The 14495-nt window shown below is 44.3% G+C and overlaps 1 protein-coding gene across 5 annotated transcripts in view; it reads left to right on the top strand.

Annotated features, from left to right (window-relative positions):
- Positions 1 to 2214: 2214 nt before the first annotated feature.
- The window catches only part of ANKS6 (ankyrin repeat and sterile alpha motif domain containing 6), a 48539-nt gene continuing 36258 nt past the window's right edge, over positions 2215 to 14495 (top strand). For 4 of the 5 annotated variants that reach the window (XR_004242126.1, XR_004242125.1, XR_004242123.1 and 1 more), the window contains exons 1-4: positions 2215 to 2638; positions 6065 to 6564; positions 9025 to 9069; positions 11360 to 11564. Coding sequence is in view for 2 of the 5 variants with exons in the window: in XM_032119760.1 (XP_031975651.1) it covers positions 2280 to 2638; positions 6065 to 6564; positions 9025 to 9069; positions 11360 to 11564 (1109 nt within the window). In the remaining 3 variants the exon portion in view is untranslated. Of the gene's footprint in view, positions 2639 to 2937; positions 3181 to 6064; positions 6565 to 9024; positions 9070 to 11359; positions 11565 to 14495 lie in introns of those variants that run through there. The other variant, XM_032119780.1, reaches the window with a different exon arrangement.

The raw sequence follows: 14495 nt of genomic DNA, 5'->3' as shown, positions 1-14495 counted from the left end.
TGGAGCAATCTAACATTGACCTATACAAATTAGCACAGAACTGATGTGAAGGAATTTCTTGTCAAAAGCAATGCATTTTTCACTGACTGGACAAAGAAGATGCAGTTTGGACAAATCTTCTAAACAACTAACACACAATCTCCACTTGAGAATCTTGTTTTTGTTTTGTCCCATCTTATCTTCCAACCTAAGTTTTCTCCATTATCTTACCCTAACAAACAGTTTGAAAGGCTTAGGTTGTTCTTTCATTGGTCAAGAAATCAAGTCCTGTATTTTCCAAAGAGCTTGGTACTGCATCATGCAGGAGAATATTCCATAGCAGTTTATTAATTTCAGAAGAAATTTGATTATTTTTCCTTGCCTTGATTCTCAGTCAGTGACAGAAATCCCTGAGTGATCACACCAGAATAAATGCCTAGGATGCTGACTGAAGACAGTAATGACCATCAGATGACAGCAGCAGAATTCGGGACAAATAATTTCCCCTCTCATTTTTTAAACCCCAGCAAATATTTCCTGTGTCTTATAACCTTCTTTTAAAAAGTGCTGCATCTTTTGCTGTTAGGTTCCTAATTACATTCAAGATATCTTTGTCTGGAGTTTCAAACCATTAGTAGAAATTGATAGCATAATCATCAGCTACAGAACATAAATTTGTAGGATCAACATGTTCAGTAGCTTATCTCAAAGATAAACTGGAGTGATCCTGTCATTAATTTGACTATATCCGAGCATGCACTTTGATATGTAAGTATGACCCAGTTTTCTTCAATCATGAATAATGTATTGCATTAATCACTCTTGCCATTTCCTTCTTCCAGGCTCTGAAATCTTACAGGGAGTGAATTGCACCATCCAGCTATATTGACAATGGCAAGCTCCTCATACTGTTGTAATGTAAGGATGGCTGTATTGACTGGACTAAAATACTCCCTAGCCATGCATCTTCACTCTGATGATGGCCACTGTAAGCTTCTTTATGCTTAAGGAAATTATTTAACCTAAGTGTATACAGTATCACACGTAACACATGGTATCTATAAAGAAGGAAGTATCACTGAATATGTGCCCTGTCCAGGAACTTGTTCTATTAGTTCTGTAATGATAAATATGCAGATTTTTTCTTTGCTATGAATGGTACTTTCCCAAAGGAAAAGTGTCCCTAACTGCAGCCAAGACTCTTGTTTGCTGTAGACTTTCTCCAAGTGTAACTTGTTTGGCCCTTTGCCATTATGGTCTGGCAAGCTGGCTCTGCAGTGTATCAGAGCCAAAAAGCTGTATAACTTGGAAGATAAGGATGCCAGTGCCTAAAACTAGGGGATTGCTACATTTTAGTGGCATTTGGTAGTTTTACTATACTCCTTGTAAATTTTCCTAGTCCTCTTATCCCCAAACCTTCTACCCTGTAACAAGTGCCCTGTCCTGCCATTGAAGTCACTGATTTTCATAGAAAATTACCGGTCTGAATTTACAAGGACAGGACGCTATATTCTTGAGTGACGAAGTTCAAGATTTTTCTTTTCTTTTTTGCCTTGCTTTAGGTGTTGTAAATCAGTTTAACCTAGAAAATATTTCAGGATTTCATGGGGGGCTGAAACTGAAGACACACAAGAAATCCATATTTTATGCTCAAAGATTTTAAACTGAAAGACTAATCAGTGCTGTCAGGAGGTAGGAAATGGATGTTTGTAGGGGAAAACACCAAACTTCGAATCCTGTGTCTCATTGAAGGGAGAGACCTCTTTGGAGCTAAAAGAAACACGAAGTAGGACGGTGCAAGCAAAGGCTGAAGTATCATGTACGCGGAGTGGGGCTGACGCAAGGACCGCGCCAGCCTGTAGTAAGTCACACTGTGAAGCCAGAAAAAGGGGCTGTTGTATCAGTTGAGAGGGAGTAAGCCCCATAGCGAAGGCCTGCTGCCATGACCCCGGGCAGAAAGACGCGTAATGCGGAGACAATTGCGTGGCAGTCAGAACGGCGCGGAAAACGGCTGCAGCCCAGCGGGCAGAAGTCCCCTGCGGAAGGGGGCAGGAGCCGTGGGGCACCGCTGGGGCTGCCAGCAGGGCAAGAGAGGCGCCGAGCGCCCCGGCCGAGGCTGGGATAACCCTCGCCGGCTCCCCCTTCGCGCCGTGCGAGAGCGGCCGGGGCGCTGCGGCCGCCCTGGGCCGGCCTCCTCCCGCCAGCTGAGTCCCCTCCTCCCCGCTGCCTTCCCGGCGGCCGCCGAGCCGGCGGCGGCGGTCGCGGGCGGCCGAGCCGCTCGGGGCCCGGCAGCGCTGCCCATGGGGGAGTGCGGGGTGCCCCCCCAGGTCCAGCTCTTCCTCCGCGCCTGCGAGCAGGGCGACTGCGAGACCGCCCGACGCCTCTTGGGGCTGTCCGGTGGCGGCGGCTCCGCCGATCCGGGGGCCCCCTCTTCCTCCTCATGCGGCCCCGAGGAGGCGGCGGCGGAGCCCCGCGGTGAAGCGTCGTCCCCGCCGGCTTCCCCCGTGCCCGTGGACTGCACGGACGAGGCCGGTAACACGGGGCTGCAGTTCGCCGCGGCGGGGGGCCACGAGCAGCTGGTGCGGTTCCTGCTGCGGAAGGGTGCCTCGGTGCAGAGCAGGAACCACTACGGATGGAGCCCCCTCATGCAAGCGGCCAGGTACGGGAGAGAGGGAGGGATCAGGGCCGCGGTGGAGGGGGTGCGTCTCCGGCCGCCATCCCGCCTCGCCGCGGGGCACCGGCCTAGTCGGCAGCAGCCCCGGGGCGGGGAAGGGAGGGAGGGAGGGCCGCCGAGGCTCAGCCTTCTCCGCCCTCGGGCTGCCGCCGGCGCTGATCTCCCTCGCCCTCCGAACCGCGGTCCCCGGACCGAGGGAGGGCGCCCGGGAGCGCCGGGGAGCTCCAGGGGAATCAGCGTGGGAGAGAGGGCTGGCGCCATGTTGAAGGCCGCGGTCGGTCGTTGCCGGTGGATCCCGGAGCTGTCCTGAGGGGATCCGAGTGGTCACCTGTTCCCGTCCCTGGGGGTGGGTGACAAGGGGCTGCCGAGTGTAGAGTTGGCTAAGTGTTATGCATTAGGGGCATTAGGAATTATCTTTTCGTAGTAGGAATGTGGCGTTTGAAGCAGTGCACTCTACTTCTTGGTTAAGCCAGTGCAAAATTGGAGATAATGTGAACGCGAAACATTGCTCCCCTCTGTAACACCAGGTATACGTACGTAGCCTTACTTAATTTTCCATGGGTTTTTTGGTTTTGTTTTTTTCGTATATACGTGTCTTACCTACTTGTTGAAAACTCACATCTGATGTAAAGCATACTGAAGCGAACAGAAACAGTTAATTTCACTTGGCTTTCCCATGTTTTCTTAGGTGGCTTGCTGGAGGATGTGGAAAATCATTGCTGAGGGTTTTTAATGACAAAACTGGGTTATTTTCTGGGTCAGTGATACTGTGCTTTGCACGACCCACTGCTGGGCTGTGGGAGGTTCCCGTGTTGCTAATACTGGAGTTGGTGCTTGTCTTTATTCCTATAAGCACACCTTGGGCTCATAGGTGTGTTTTGCAGGGTTGGAGGGCATTGCTGTTCTATAATAACTGAATGCTTAATTGAGAGAAGAAATGTTTTTTTTTGTTTTGGTCTCTTTTTTAAAATTTCATAGCATTAAAATACTTGGAAGAAAAGACTCTGTTTCAAAGTCAACATTTCTCTTTTCAACTAATGGCCATAGAAAGTTCCCAAAGAATGAGTCATACAGCTGGTTTCCCAGTAAGAACAAGGAAGACAAGGTTCAACAATTTTGTTATTTTATGAAGGTTTAAAAAAAAAAAGAAAATAAGTTGCAGAAACAGTCTTAGATTTTTTTTTTCCTCCTTAATGAAAACCATATGCTCATTCCCTAAAAACAATAACATCAGATGACTATAACTCTCTCACTGATTTCAAGAATCACTGGCTGACATTTGCAAAGTACTGTATGTATTGTTGAAATCTGTGGAGAAAGCATAAAGTAGAAGAGCATGTTCCTCTTTTCTTTTTAATGGATAACTAGAAAGGAAATACAGTGTTTGATCAAAGGTAGGCTTCAGACTTACATAGATGTTTAATTTTCTGGCTGTGATTAGCCCTATTGAAATTGGACAGGAGGTAGCATATATGCATAAAATTAACCATGTGCAGGGGTTGCAGGCTCTACTGAGGTGATGCAGTGAGGGCTACCAGGGTAGGCCTAGGGAGTAGACAGACCCCAGAGGCTTCCTCCTGCAACTGTGTAGTTTCTGGAAGGAAACTAGGGACTCTGGGGCTCATGTTTGCTCTAAGTGGTTAGTAGCATTCTTTGGGGTTTCTTTGACTAACGTTTGCTTTGCTGTAGTGTACAAAGGCTGCTTTCAGTGTCAAAGTTGGGTTGTGCTAAGCGCAGTGTGCCCAAGCATATAGTAGTGCATGATGCCCGCAGCGAGAGCACGAGGCACACATCTTGACAAGCTATTACATTTATCAAAATGTGGGGTTCTTCAGCTGGGGAACAGTAAAGGGTTTCCATTTTCTCACAGATAACTGGTTTGCACGATTGTCTTTTGCTTACTGACAAACTACCAGCGCCTCTGATAGTCAAGAGATACCAAAACTGGGTTGCTGGTAAAACTGGTGTCAGAGTTCGGTACTCTGACCAAGTTCTCGTAGATATTCCACACAAGGAGGGTTTAGTGCCGAGTTTCCTTATTGGAAGGTATTTGATGTTACACAGGGTTTTAATTTGGCCTAGTAATGCAGCAGTCTCCCAAAATGATAGCACAAGCCTGACATAGCAACTGCAACAAAGTCGAAGCACAAGATACCATGGCACACCCATTACCAGTTGCTGTATGCTCATCATCACAGTGCTGGGTGTTGGAAGGAATGGGTTAAAAACCACAAGACTATCAAGGAGAATTGTAAATCACTCAACTGACCTTGCAGCGGAGAATAATTCTTGATAAGCCTGTGTGAACTGCAGGCCAGTGATTCTTTAGCATGAACTGGTAATGATGCATGCTTCTCCACTTGTGCGTCTCTGACTGTGTGTTTCTTTGGGCATCCCCAGGTTCATGAGGTAACAAATAAATTGACTCTTTGCATTCTAGCCGAGTGAGTTTGTGGTTGTTCTGGCTGCCTGCTTGTGTCAGCTTACACACTGGGTATCCCCAATTATCAGGAAGGAGTATATGGCTGTAAGCCAACTCAAGCACCTTGGTTTCTTGAAAGTAATTCTTCTGGTTGCTCAGTTTTGGTGCTTGGTGTTGGGCTGAACTGTGTAGACACTTCCCCCGTGCTGGTCTGTCTGACTGAGGAGCAGAATGCTTTCTATTGATTGTTTTAGGGGAGGCCGTTCATGTGGCCAATTGTCGCACTCTGCTGGTAGAGCCATTTCTCTTAAAGATTGCCTCTGGTCCCCTTGGTGTTGAGGGAAGTTCAGCTAACTTTACAAAAGTGGTGGCCACTCACCATGTTCTCTGAGCTTCATGGGCACGTGTCTATTCATGGAGTCTTCTTCCATTGTGGGAGTACATTGATGGTTCACAACTAGAAAACAAGGGATAATGCAAATAAAAGACTGACTATCCAGTTCATAAAATGGTCTTTTTTTCCCCTTAGTTAGCACTGACTCTTTGCAGTTTTTATTTCTGTTCAGTAGTAATGAGGGTACTTAATTAAGATCCCTGGAAACAAGCTGGCTTTGATCCTTCAATGTGATACAGCTCTGGAAATAAGAGGATGAAAGTGACTCTCTGTTTCATGGAAGTTATGAGTTGGTGCCATGAAGCAGAAAATGAGGTGGGCATTTTAATGCTTTGGTCAGACCATCCTCTGCAATAGGTGCCTGCTTTATGAGCATGGTCACTGGTACATGTGGAATGGTTTAATTTACAGTCCTCAGCTGATGATTGCTCTCCTCCAGCAAGGTGCCATTGTCACATTCAGTGATGTGTGTATGATCCCTCATAGTGTATATATTACTCAATACACCAATTTGGTAACAAAGTTTTCTGGGTTCAGGGTATGTTGGTTTTTGCAATCCAAGGTGTTAAATCTCCTCTACTCTCTTTCTCCCAAGGTTTGGACATCTAAGCGTGGCCCACATCTTGCTGGAGAATGGTGCTGATCTCAATGCACAGAACAAGTTAGGAGCCAGTGTCCTCACAATGGCCTCCAGAGGTGGCCACGTCAGCATGGTGAAATTGTTGCTGGAATCCGGAGCTTTTGTGGACAATTATGACCATTTTAGCACAAATGTACTTCACAGCAGCAGAGACGACCTTCCTGATACCACTCCACTGATGGCAGCTGCTCAGCATGGACATGAGGCAGTGGTACATCTGCTATTGGACTGGGGAGCTGATTGTAACTACACTGTAAAGACAATGGGCTGGAGTCCTTTAATGCTGGCAGCCGTTAGTGGAAAGGTGAGCTTGGCACAGCAGCTCGTGGAGAAAGGTGCCAATCCTGATCACTTGAATGTACTACATAAAACACCTTTTGACATCTCTGTTGGCTTCAAACACAAAGACATGAAGGACTATTTGGAATCTCTCACAACGATCAGACCTCAGGCAGGTATGGAATGTTATGTTTTTGTTTCACTTTCTTGCAGTTCTGATTGTGTATTTAGAAATTGAGGAGCTTATTTTGTATGTACATGATGTTCTTTGTAATTTGCAGCTGGATTTTAAAAATGTTGGAGTAAGTACACCTACTTCAGCTGAGGTACAAGTGCCCAACTTCGGCAGATTTTTTCCATGTTAGCAGGATAAGATTCCTGTCTTTATGTGGCTGTTTTGGGGACACTTTTCAAGAAATTTATGCAAACCAGCAGTGGGAAGTACTTAACAAGAGGGTTTGGAAGAGCTGCGTCTGAATTTTCCAGCTTTGGACTGCTTGCTATAAAATATAAGCATGTGGCTAGCTCTAGAAAGATCCTTTTGCAGGTGCTACCACCCATCCAGCCGTGGTGGCAGAAAGTCTGCACGGTAGGATAGTCCACTTTAGACTCTATGCCACTTGTGGTACCCATATAGACTTCCTTAAATCTTACCTATTTATGTCTGTATTGTACTGCCATGTGGACATGTCCACAGTCCCTGAACTTGTTGTCTATATTTGGTGTCATTTCTGCAGGTCAAGCTTCCCTTGTACTTGAAGATGTAAGAACAAAAATCAGGCATCTGTTTCTGCTGTAGAGAAGGTGTTAACTCAGATATTGACTTACGGGTTAAGTTGGAACTCCTGAGCTTTCATACAGCCACGCTGCCAGGCAGAGCCGATTCACTGTAGATGTTTGCTCATGACCAGTCTCTTGAGGACAGACATAAGTTGGTTACAGCAGACAGAACCAGAGATCTGTGGAATTCACTAGTGCCCACGTGTTTACATGTACAGGATGTACGTGCAGGCTGAGTTGGCCTCATGAGTCTTCAAAACCTTCTGTGGTCATACAACTTAAAGTATTGAAGGACTCTGTTTAAGTGAGGATACTGGACTTGCTTTAAAGCAGATTAATGTTTGTCACCTGTGCTGAGGGGGAATTTCCATCAGCAGGAGGGTAGTAACTCATTTGGGCAGGGAGGGGAGTAAAAATGTTTCTCTTCCACACAAATGTTTGCGTTGGTTTTTGACCATAGTTCAGCCTTCTCCTAGTGCTGGAGTCTTGAATATCCTGTAAAGAAGAAAGATCATTTCTGTCATATGGAGACAGGAGAAAAAAGAACTTTTCTTCTGATCCATTGCCATAGATAGGGCAGACTGCCTCCCAGGAGAAAGCAGCTACTCTTCTCAGGGCTGTTCTCAGTAGCAAATTCAGAACTGCCTGGAATGGCTTGGGTGTTGCCTGCCTTCTGTCCCTGTCCTTACTTAGGTTTTCCCAGATGGCAATCTTTCCTTCTGGCATCTTCTCATGGTCTCCTGCTCCCTGAAGCTGCCTCTCTTCCAGGGTTTTCACATGGCAAGTATGGAGCCTGGTCCTTTCCTAAACTAGTCTTTTGAAATCTGTTTTCCAGTGGTGACCTCATACACACAGTTCCTTCTGTAAGAGCAGTTTCTGAATCAGGAGAAAACGTAGGACCCATCACTCTCTTTCCTGGTCTTAAAATAAGAGTTTCTTGGAGTATTTTGGGCTTTTCAGCAATTGGTTTTGTTCAGCATATTAAGATGACTTCCTTTGGAGTCAAGCTGTGAACATGAACCTTTTCTGTATTTCATAAAAATGACAGAATTGGGCTCACGGAATCTCTCAGTGTCTCCTTGTTTTCCATAAAATCTTGTTACCCCATTGATTCTGTAGTGTCCATAATAATTTGGAAGATAGAGGACGATACATTTTTCTGGCCTCAGTGGAAGGTGAAAAATACATCACTATTTTTTCTCATCTTATATAGTGTCAGAAGTTTCAAAGCACTGTTAAGCCACATCAAAAAAAGATTATTCAGTCAAAATATTACCATTTGTAATAATTACAGTTCTTACTATGGATGGTTATCTGGGAGCTGAAGGATATTAATTCACAAGTAGCAAGCTGTAGTTAAATTGACACTATTATTTTTGTGACCTTTGCAAATTAACCTGGAAATACTCAAGAGGAAATAAAACTGGAGCAGGTTGTAAAACTCCTTTTGTGTCACCTTTCAAAATGATCCCATACTATTTGAGTGTTCACTGTTGTACTGAGGGTTTTACCAGACCACAGAATCTGTACTGTGGTTCTTTAGTGGGTATTTTAGACTTCCAGGCAGGAAACAAAAGAGTTTCCAAGTACAATTTCCTGATGGAGAATGGAAATTGAAAAGCCTGTGCTGGTGCCTTATTGTAGTTTCTAGCTTTGCACAGAGAACCATACAGGTGAGTCATTCTTCCCAAAGGTAATAAAGAAGTTGTCAATACTTTCTTTGTTCTTACTAAATGTATATCTAAACATATGTTTTATAGTACTTTAAGTTTTTAATAGTTTTTCCTATACAAATTTTACTAGAAATTATTGGGCTTTTTTTTGATTGCTAGTAGAAATGTTTGTATTTCTTTCAGATACAGAAAAGAGTCAACCTGATGTCTTTCATGCTTTGAAACTGGGTAAGTACTGCTATGGCAGCTGGTGAGGGGTCAGTAGCTCTGACCGAGGAAGCTGTGACCGGTCCGGAGAGATGGTCCCAAAAGGAATCGCCTTCCCGGGGCCCGGTGTCTTCCCTCAGCTGCCAGCTGGAGGGCCCGTGCAGAAGCTGTCAGCTCTTTAGTGATATCAGCTCGTGATTCCAGCTCAGCTCTGCAGGGCAGCCCCCAGGCCAGACCAGGGAGAGAGACGAGAGGCCCGGATAGCTGTTCCGCAGGGAAGGAGCTTTATTGTTGGGCAGGGGCAGGGAGCTAGCTTTATAGGGATACAGGGGGTGGGTGTCAGAGGGTAAAGGCCAGTGGGCTACAAAGGATCTGCATAGGGTCTCCCAGAGGATTCTGGGTCTGTCTTCTTCTCGCCGTGACTGAAAGTAGCTGCTTTCCCAGAGGGGGTCCTGCTGGGAGATTGAGCAATCTCCTTATCTCAGCAGATGTCCCTCCAGGGCAGTGGCTGGGCATACCCCACATACTGCCATGATTCTTCTACCCTATCTAGTTTTTCTAACTTCAGAGCATGTCTGTTTGCTAGCATGGGAAACACGATTTTTCTGTTCCCACTCTTCACATGTGATCTACCAAAATGTCTTCCTAGGAAAGCCTCAGGTCTGTTAGATTTTTGGAGTGATCATGTGCCCTTCTTGTATCCCTCAGATTTTTGAGATTACCAAATGTTAATGCTGGGTCAGAAGAAGTATCGTGGGAGGGGCCAAATGAGTACTGGTCAGCACACTGGGTTTGGACTTCTTTACTTGGCTATGGATGGCAGCACAGTTAAAAAAGTAACTCCCTAGGTTAAGAAGTGTCCAGGATTCAAAGTAAATTCTGGAGTCTCTGTAGGTTCCAGGGTTTCTGTTTAACAAAGTCTGTGCTCTCGGTCTGTGTTAAAAAAGCCACCTGCTGTCTTTTACCAAATTGGAAGATACAAAAAGTAGTTCTGTGCTTTTCTGTCATTCCTGATCCAAGAAATTAGCTGAGTGGCATTGGTGGGTGTGAGTTTCAGTGAGTGCATTCAAGTGCCTGCAGGGTTTGTCTGGAATTCTGGCTGACTTTCCAGCTGCCATGAAGCAGTTTACCATCTGAAGGTTTTTTTTAAAGGTGAGAATTTTTCCCTTTGCATAGCAGTTGATGATTTGCTTGTTCTTGTCCGTGTTCCTGTGATGGTACACACAGAGATCTTTTTTTCTTTTATCTTCTTCCCTGCTTTTGCCTACCATAGGACATCAAAAAAAATACAGGAGGTGGGTGAGTTTAAGCCCTCTGTTTGAGGTAATCCTGACTACTTCATATATTTTTTAAAAGCAGTCCTACTTCAAGATTTAGAAAAAAACCCACAACTTTGTTCAAATAATATTCAGTAACACATTTCATACTGCTTTTCCTAATCTAGACAAGAACTCAAGTGACTTCCAGCTCTTTGATGTGGAAAGGTGAAAATTAGATTAACTTTTAAAGAGCTGGAAAGATGACTAATGATGATTTACTCTTGAGCAAGGAGTAGGGAAGTTTTGTATTGGAGGTGTAGTTCAAATACTGGAGGCAGAAGAAAAAGTCATTCTGAGTATAAGAAAGTTGAGCATTGAAATAGACCGACTCCTTGGGAGGTTGTGGAATTCCATCAGTAAAGGTTTTTAGAATCAATGAACTGTCTTTGTAAGAGGAACTTGTGGGTCAGTGTGAGACAGGGCGTTGTTCTACCTGCTTAAGGCAAGGGATGGCCTCTACCACCTCTTAGAGTGCCTTTGTACCCACCTACTTTGATTCTAAAATTGTTGATTCTGTGATTTCAGCCTGTTGAAATGGAACAGGGATCTTTGAAGGACAAATCATGGTGCCTCAGCATCATCAATATTCCTTGCACGACATCATCTTACGGCAATTTAATAGAAATATTTCCTATTTGTGTCTTCACAGGCAGGATGCACTGCAGTTCATAGAGCCTTCCTTAGTCATTCATTTCAGAAAATAATTCTTGTAATGGGATTGCTCCTTAAGTGTATAGGTAGAGAAAATGAGGAAAATAACCCTAACCCTAATGCAATTTTATGTAGGCTGGAAAGATGTACTAATTAACTAAAAGAGGAAATATCAATACAGGTACTTAACTTTAGTGTTATGGTTGCTCTAGTACTTTATTTTTTTCTGTTTTAGTTCCACTAAATGCAGACCAGCGTCAGCAAATCAAAATACACAGCAATTCAGTGGCTAAGCAGTTCTCTGTTGCTCATTTATGTTATGTTTTATTACTGTTTTGCAGGAGACTTTCAGCTGGTTAAAGAGATTGTTGATGAAGATCCAAGTCAGGTTAATATTACCAATGCTGATGGTGCATCTCCTTTAATGATTGTGGCTGTAACTGGACAGCTGCCCCTTGTTCAGCTCCTTGTTGAGAAAAAGGCTGATATTGATAAGCAAGATAATGTTCATGGCTGGACAGCTCTAATGCAGGCCACGTACCATGGGTAAGATATGTGCTCTCTTTGTATCTAGCAGTAAAGCAGTTCAATTTTTCTTACACCCCAATAGAAAAACCCCTTTTCGATACTGACTCTAGAAGCAGAGAGGTCTTACAAGAAACTAAGTGACTTGTGACCTCAGTTTTTCATGACTCTTGCACTGGCCTCAGATTTTTGGAGCAGATGTGAATCACATTTTGATCACCACAGTGTAAGAAAGACATTAAACTATTAATTAGAGAATGTCCAAAGGAGGGCAACAAAGATGGTGGAGGCCCTTGAGGGGAAGCTATGTGAGGAGTGGCTGAGGTCACTTGGCCTGTTCAGCCTGGAGGAGACTGAGGGGAGACCTCATTGCAGTCTACAACTTTCTCATAAGGTGAAGAGGAGGGGTAGGCGCTGATCTCTTCTCTATGGTGACCAGTGAGAGGACCCGAGGGAATGGCCTGAAGCTGTATCTGTGGAGGTTTAGGTTGGATATTAGAAAAAGGTTCTTCACCCAGCAGGTGTTTGGGCACTGGAACAGGCTCCCCAGGGAAGTGGTCACAGCACCAAGCCTGACGGAGTTCAAGGAGTGTTGGAACAAAGCACTCAGGGACATACTGTGACTCTTGGGGAAGGTGCTGTGCAGGGCCAGGAGTTGGATTCAATGATCCTTGTGGATCCCTTCTAATTCAGCTTATTCTGTGATTCTGGGATGTTTGGACTTTAGAATGAGTGGAGCATTTGGGAACCTGAAGCAAGCTCAATAAATACTGGGAACATAGTGCAACAGGCAGTCCCCAGGAGCCTTGGTGCAGATTTCATCTTCCATGCTTTGATGTTTTTCAGTATAGTGAGAGATACTATCACCCCTCCTATCAGAGTTGTAAGCCTACATGAAGTTGTGAAACTTCAAGACAATCACCCTTCCATGTGCCCTATTTTCCAGTCTTAAAACCATTCCTGTGTTCTTCTATTCAGCCTTTAGTTTTCATGGAGTTTTTGGAAATGCAACCGAAATAATTGTCATTTTCTGTAAAGCTCCTTCATAAATGTAAGTAGATGCTTAGGAGTCAGACCCCAGAAACTGGCCTGGCTGGTACTTCACATGTGATATCTGTCGTATACTTAACCCTGTCTGAATACAGGATATTCAGTTTAGGAAGGTGAACTTTTCTCCGTTGTTGTAGATGAGCCCTCAGCAAGGTGAAGGTTCACTTCACTGCCTGGTAATGCAGTCATTGTATAAATGCAGGTATTCTGCTCCAGCTTTTGTTTTTAGTCAGCAGATCTCATTGGACTGTGCAAGTGCAACAAAGAGGAAAAATAGGAGGTCAAGTTGTCATTGCCTTGTGAAACTCTGCTGAAGTAGTTCTTGGGACCTTTATTGATAGTAGTGACAGACATTCCACAGAAGTGCGCAAAGATCAGTTTTTCTGGTGCAGCTGTTTCACTTAGCTGCAGTCACCCAGCACCAGCTGGAATAGAAGCAGCCAGCACAAAGTGGTGTGCAGGGCTGCTGGCATGTCCCCTTGCTGGTACTCAGGTACTTCTCTTGTCTGTGGAAGCACACACAAAGCTGAGTCCTGCATCTGTTCAGTTTAATGGAGGACTGGGGTATGAAAATTCCCTTCCCTAATATATCAGTCAGTCTTCACAGTATGAAACTTGGTTAATTAATTTTGTTAATATGCTTAATGTTTGAGGTAGTGGAATTTTAGGGGTCTTTGGTATTGTTCATGCTTAAGTAAAGCTAACTAAAGGACACCAGCTGAGTGAAAAGACCAGGAGGACATCCCAGCCCTGGAAATAAGGGCGTGATCTCTTGGAAACAAAACTATCCATGAAGGATAAAAGATACCCTAGTCATGCAAGATAATGCCAGCGTCACAGCCATCTATGAAACCCTCTCAGTGTTGTCTGGTGTCATAGGTAAGTAATGACAGCAGGACTGACTCCAGGGAGATCTGGATCAATAGATGAGCAGCAAGAATGCTGCAGAAGTACAGTTGCTGTGCTAAGTTTTACTGTGATGAGCAACCGTAGTACCAGTGTTAGTAATACACTTGAAGTGTACAAGAGCCCTGTGTGTAAAGCCACATTCAGAGTGCCCCAATGTGGCTGGAACACCTCATGTGCATAAATAAATACTTACCCTTGTAAGTCTATATTTTGCATCTGAGCCTTTTTCTTATCATGGAGAGTTGCAAATTTTCATAAAATCTGTAAATCTTTAGCCTCCACAGAGCCTCAGCTAACCCTTCCTCAGGACCACCAATAGTGTAAAGGGTCTTGGGCTTGAAGGAGGGAGCACACAAGATCTCTGTGAGCCAGAGGCACTAAAAATTGTGTCTCAATGTGTCTTCAAGGTATAGTACTGGAAAATAGGATGGAGGTACGATAGTTTTAAAGAAGAGAAAATAGGAAGTATGCAGAGGAGCTGTGGTGATGATAAGCAGAATTTTTTTAAAAGAGAGGAGTAACAATCCTCCTCCATTTTAGGCTGATTTTGTGTGGAATAAATTCAGGAATGAAAATGTCATCTGTATGATAAGAAGTGGTGCTCTGAAGTGGAGATGTTGAGATCCATTTGTCAGCTTCATTATCAGAATTCGTAGTTACCTGTGGGTGCTTGAGAATGTTTTTCCTCTGTGTTGCTGATGCATGTCAGAGTTTGTTTTTATACAAGACCAGTTGCTGCTCGAGAGTTTTGTATTAAATATATGTTCCCTAGCTTTGTTGTTTGTTCAGTTATTTCATAGGCTGAATCAAGTATTGTTTTTAAATCACAAGGCAAGTCCTGCTTACTTACTCAGGTGTATCAGAGGGGAGAGGGGCTAACTGGAATGGGGTGATGAGTGTCTTTTATGCAGCTAGCTTTGAGGAGCTTTTGTTAGAAGGTGTTTGTGTTGGTTGACATTTAATGCTGATTGTTTTTGCATTTTAAATGCCTCA

This window comes from Corvus moneduloides, chromosome 1 (genome assembly GCF_009650955.1).
Source record: "Corvus moneduloides isolate bCorMon1 chromosome 1, bCorMon1.pri, whole genome shotgun sequence".
NCBI lineage: Eukaryota > Metazoa > Chordata > Aves > Passeriformes > Corvidae > Corvus > Corvus moneduloides.
Note: the sequence above shows the minus strand (reverse complement) of the source record. Positions and strands in the feature narration are given on the sequence as shown.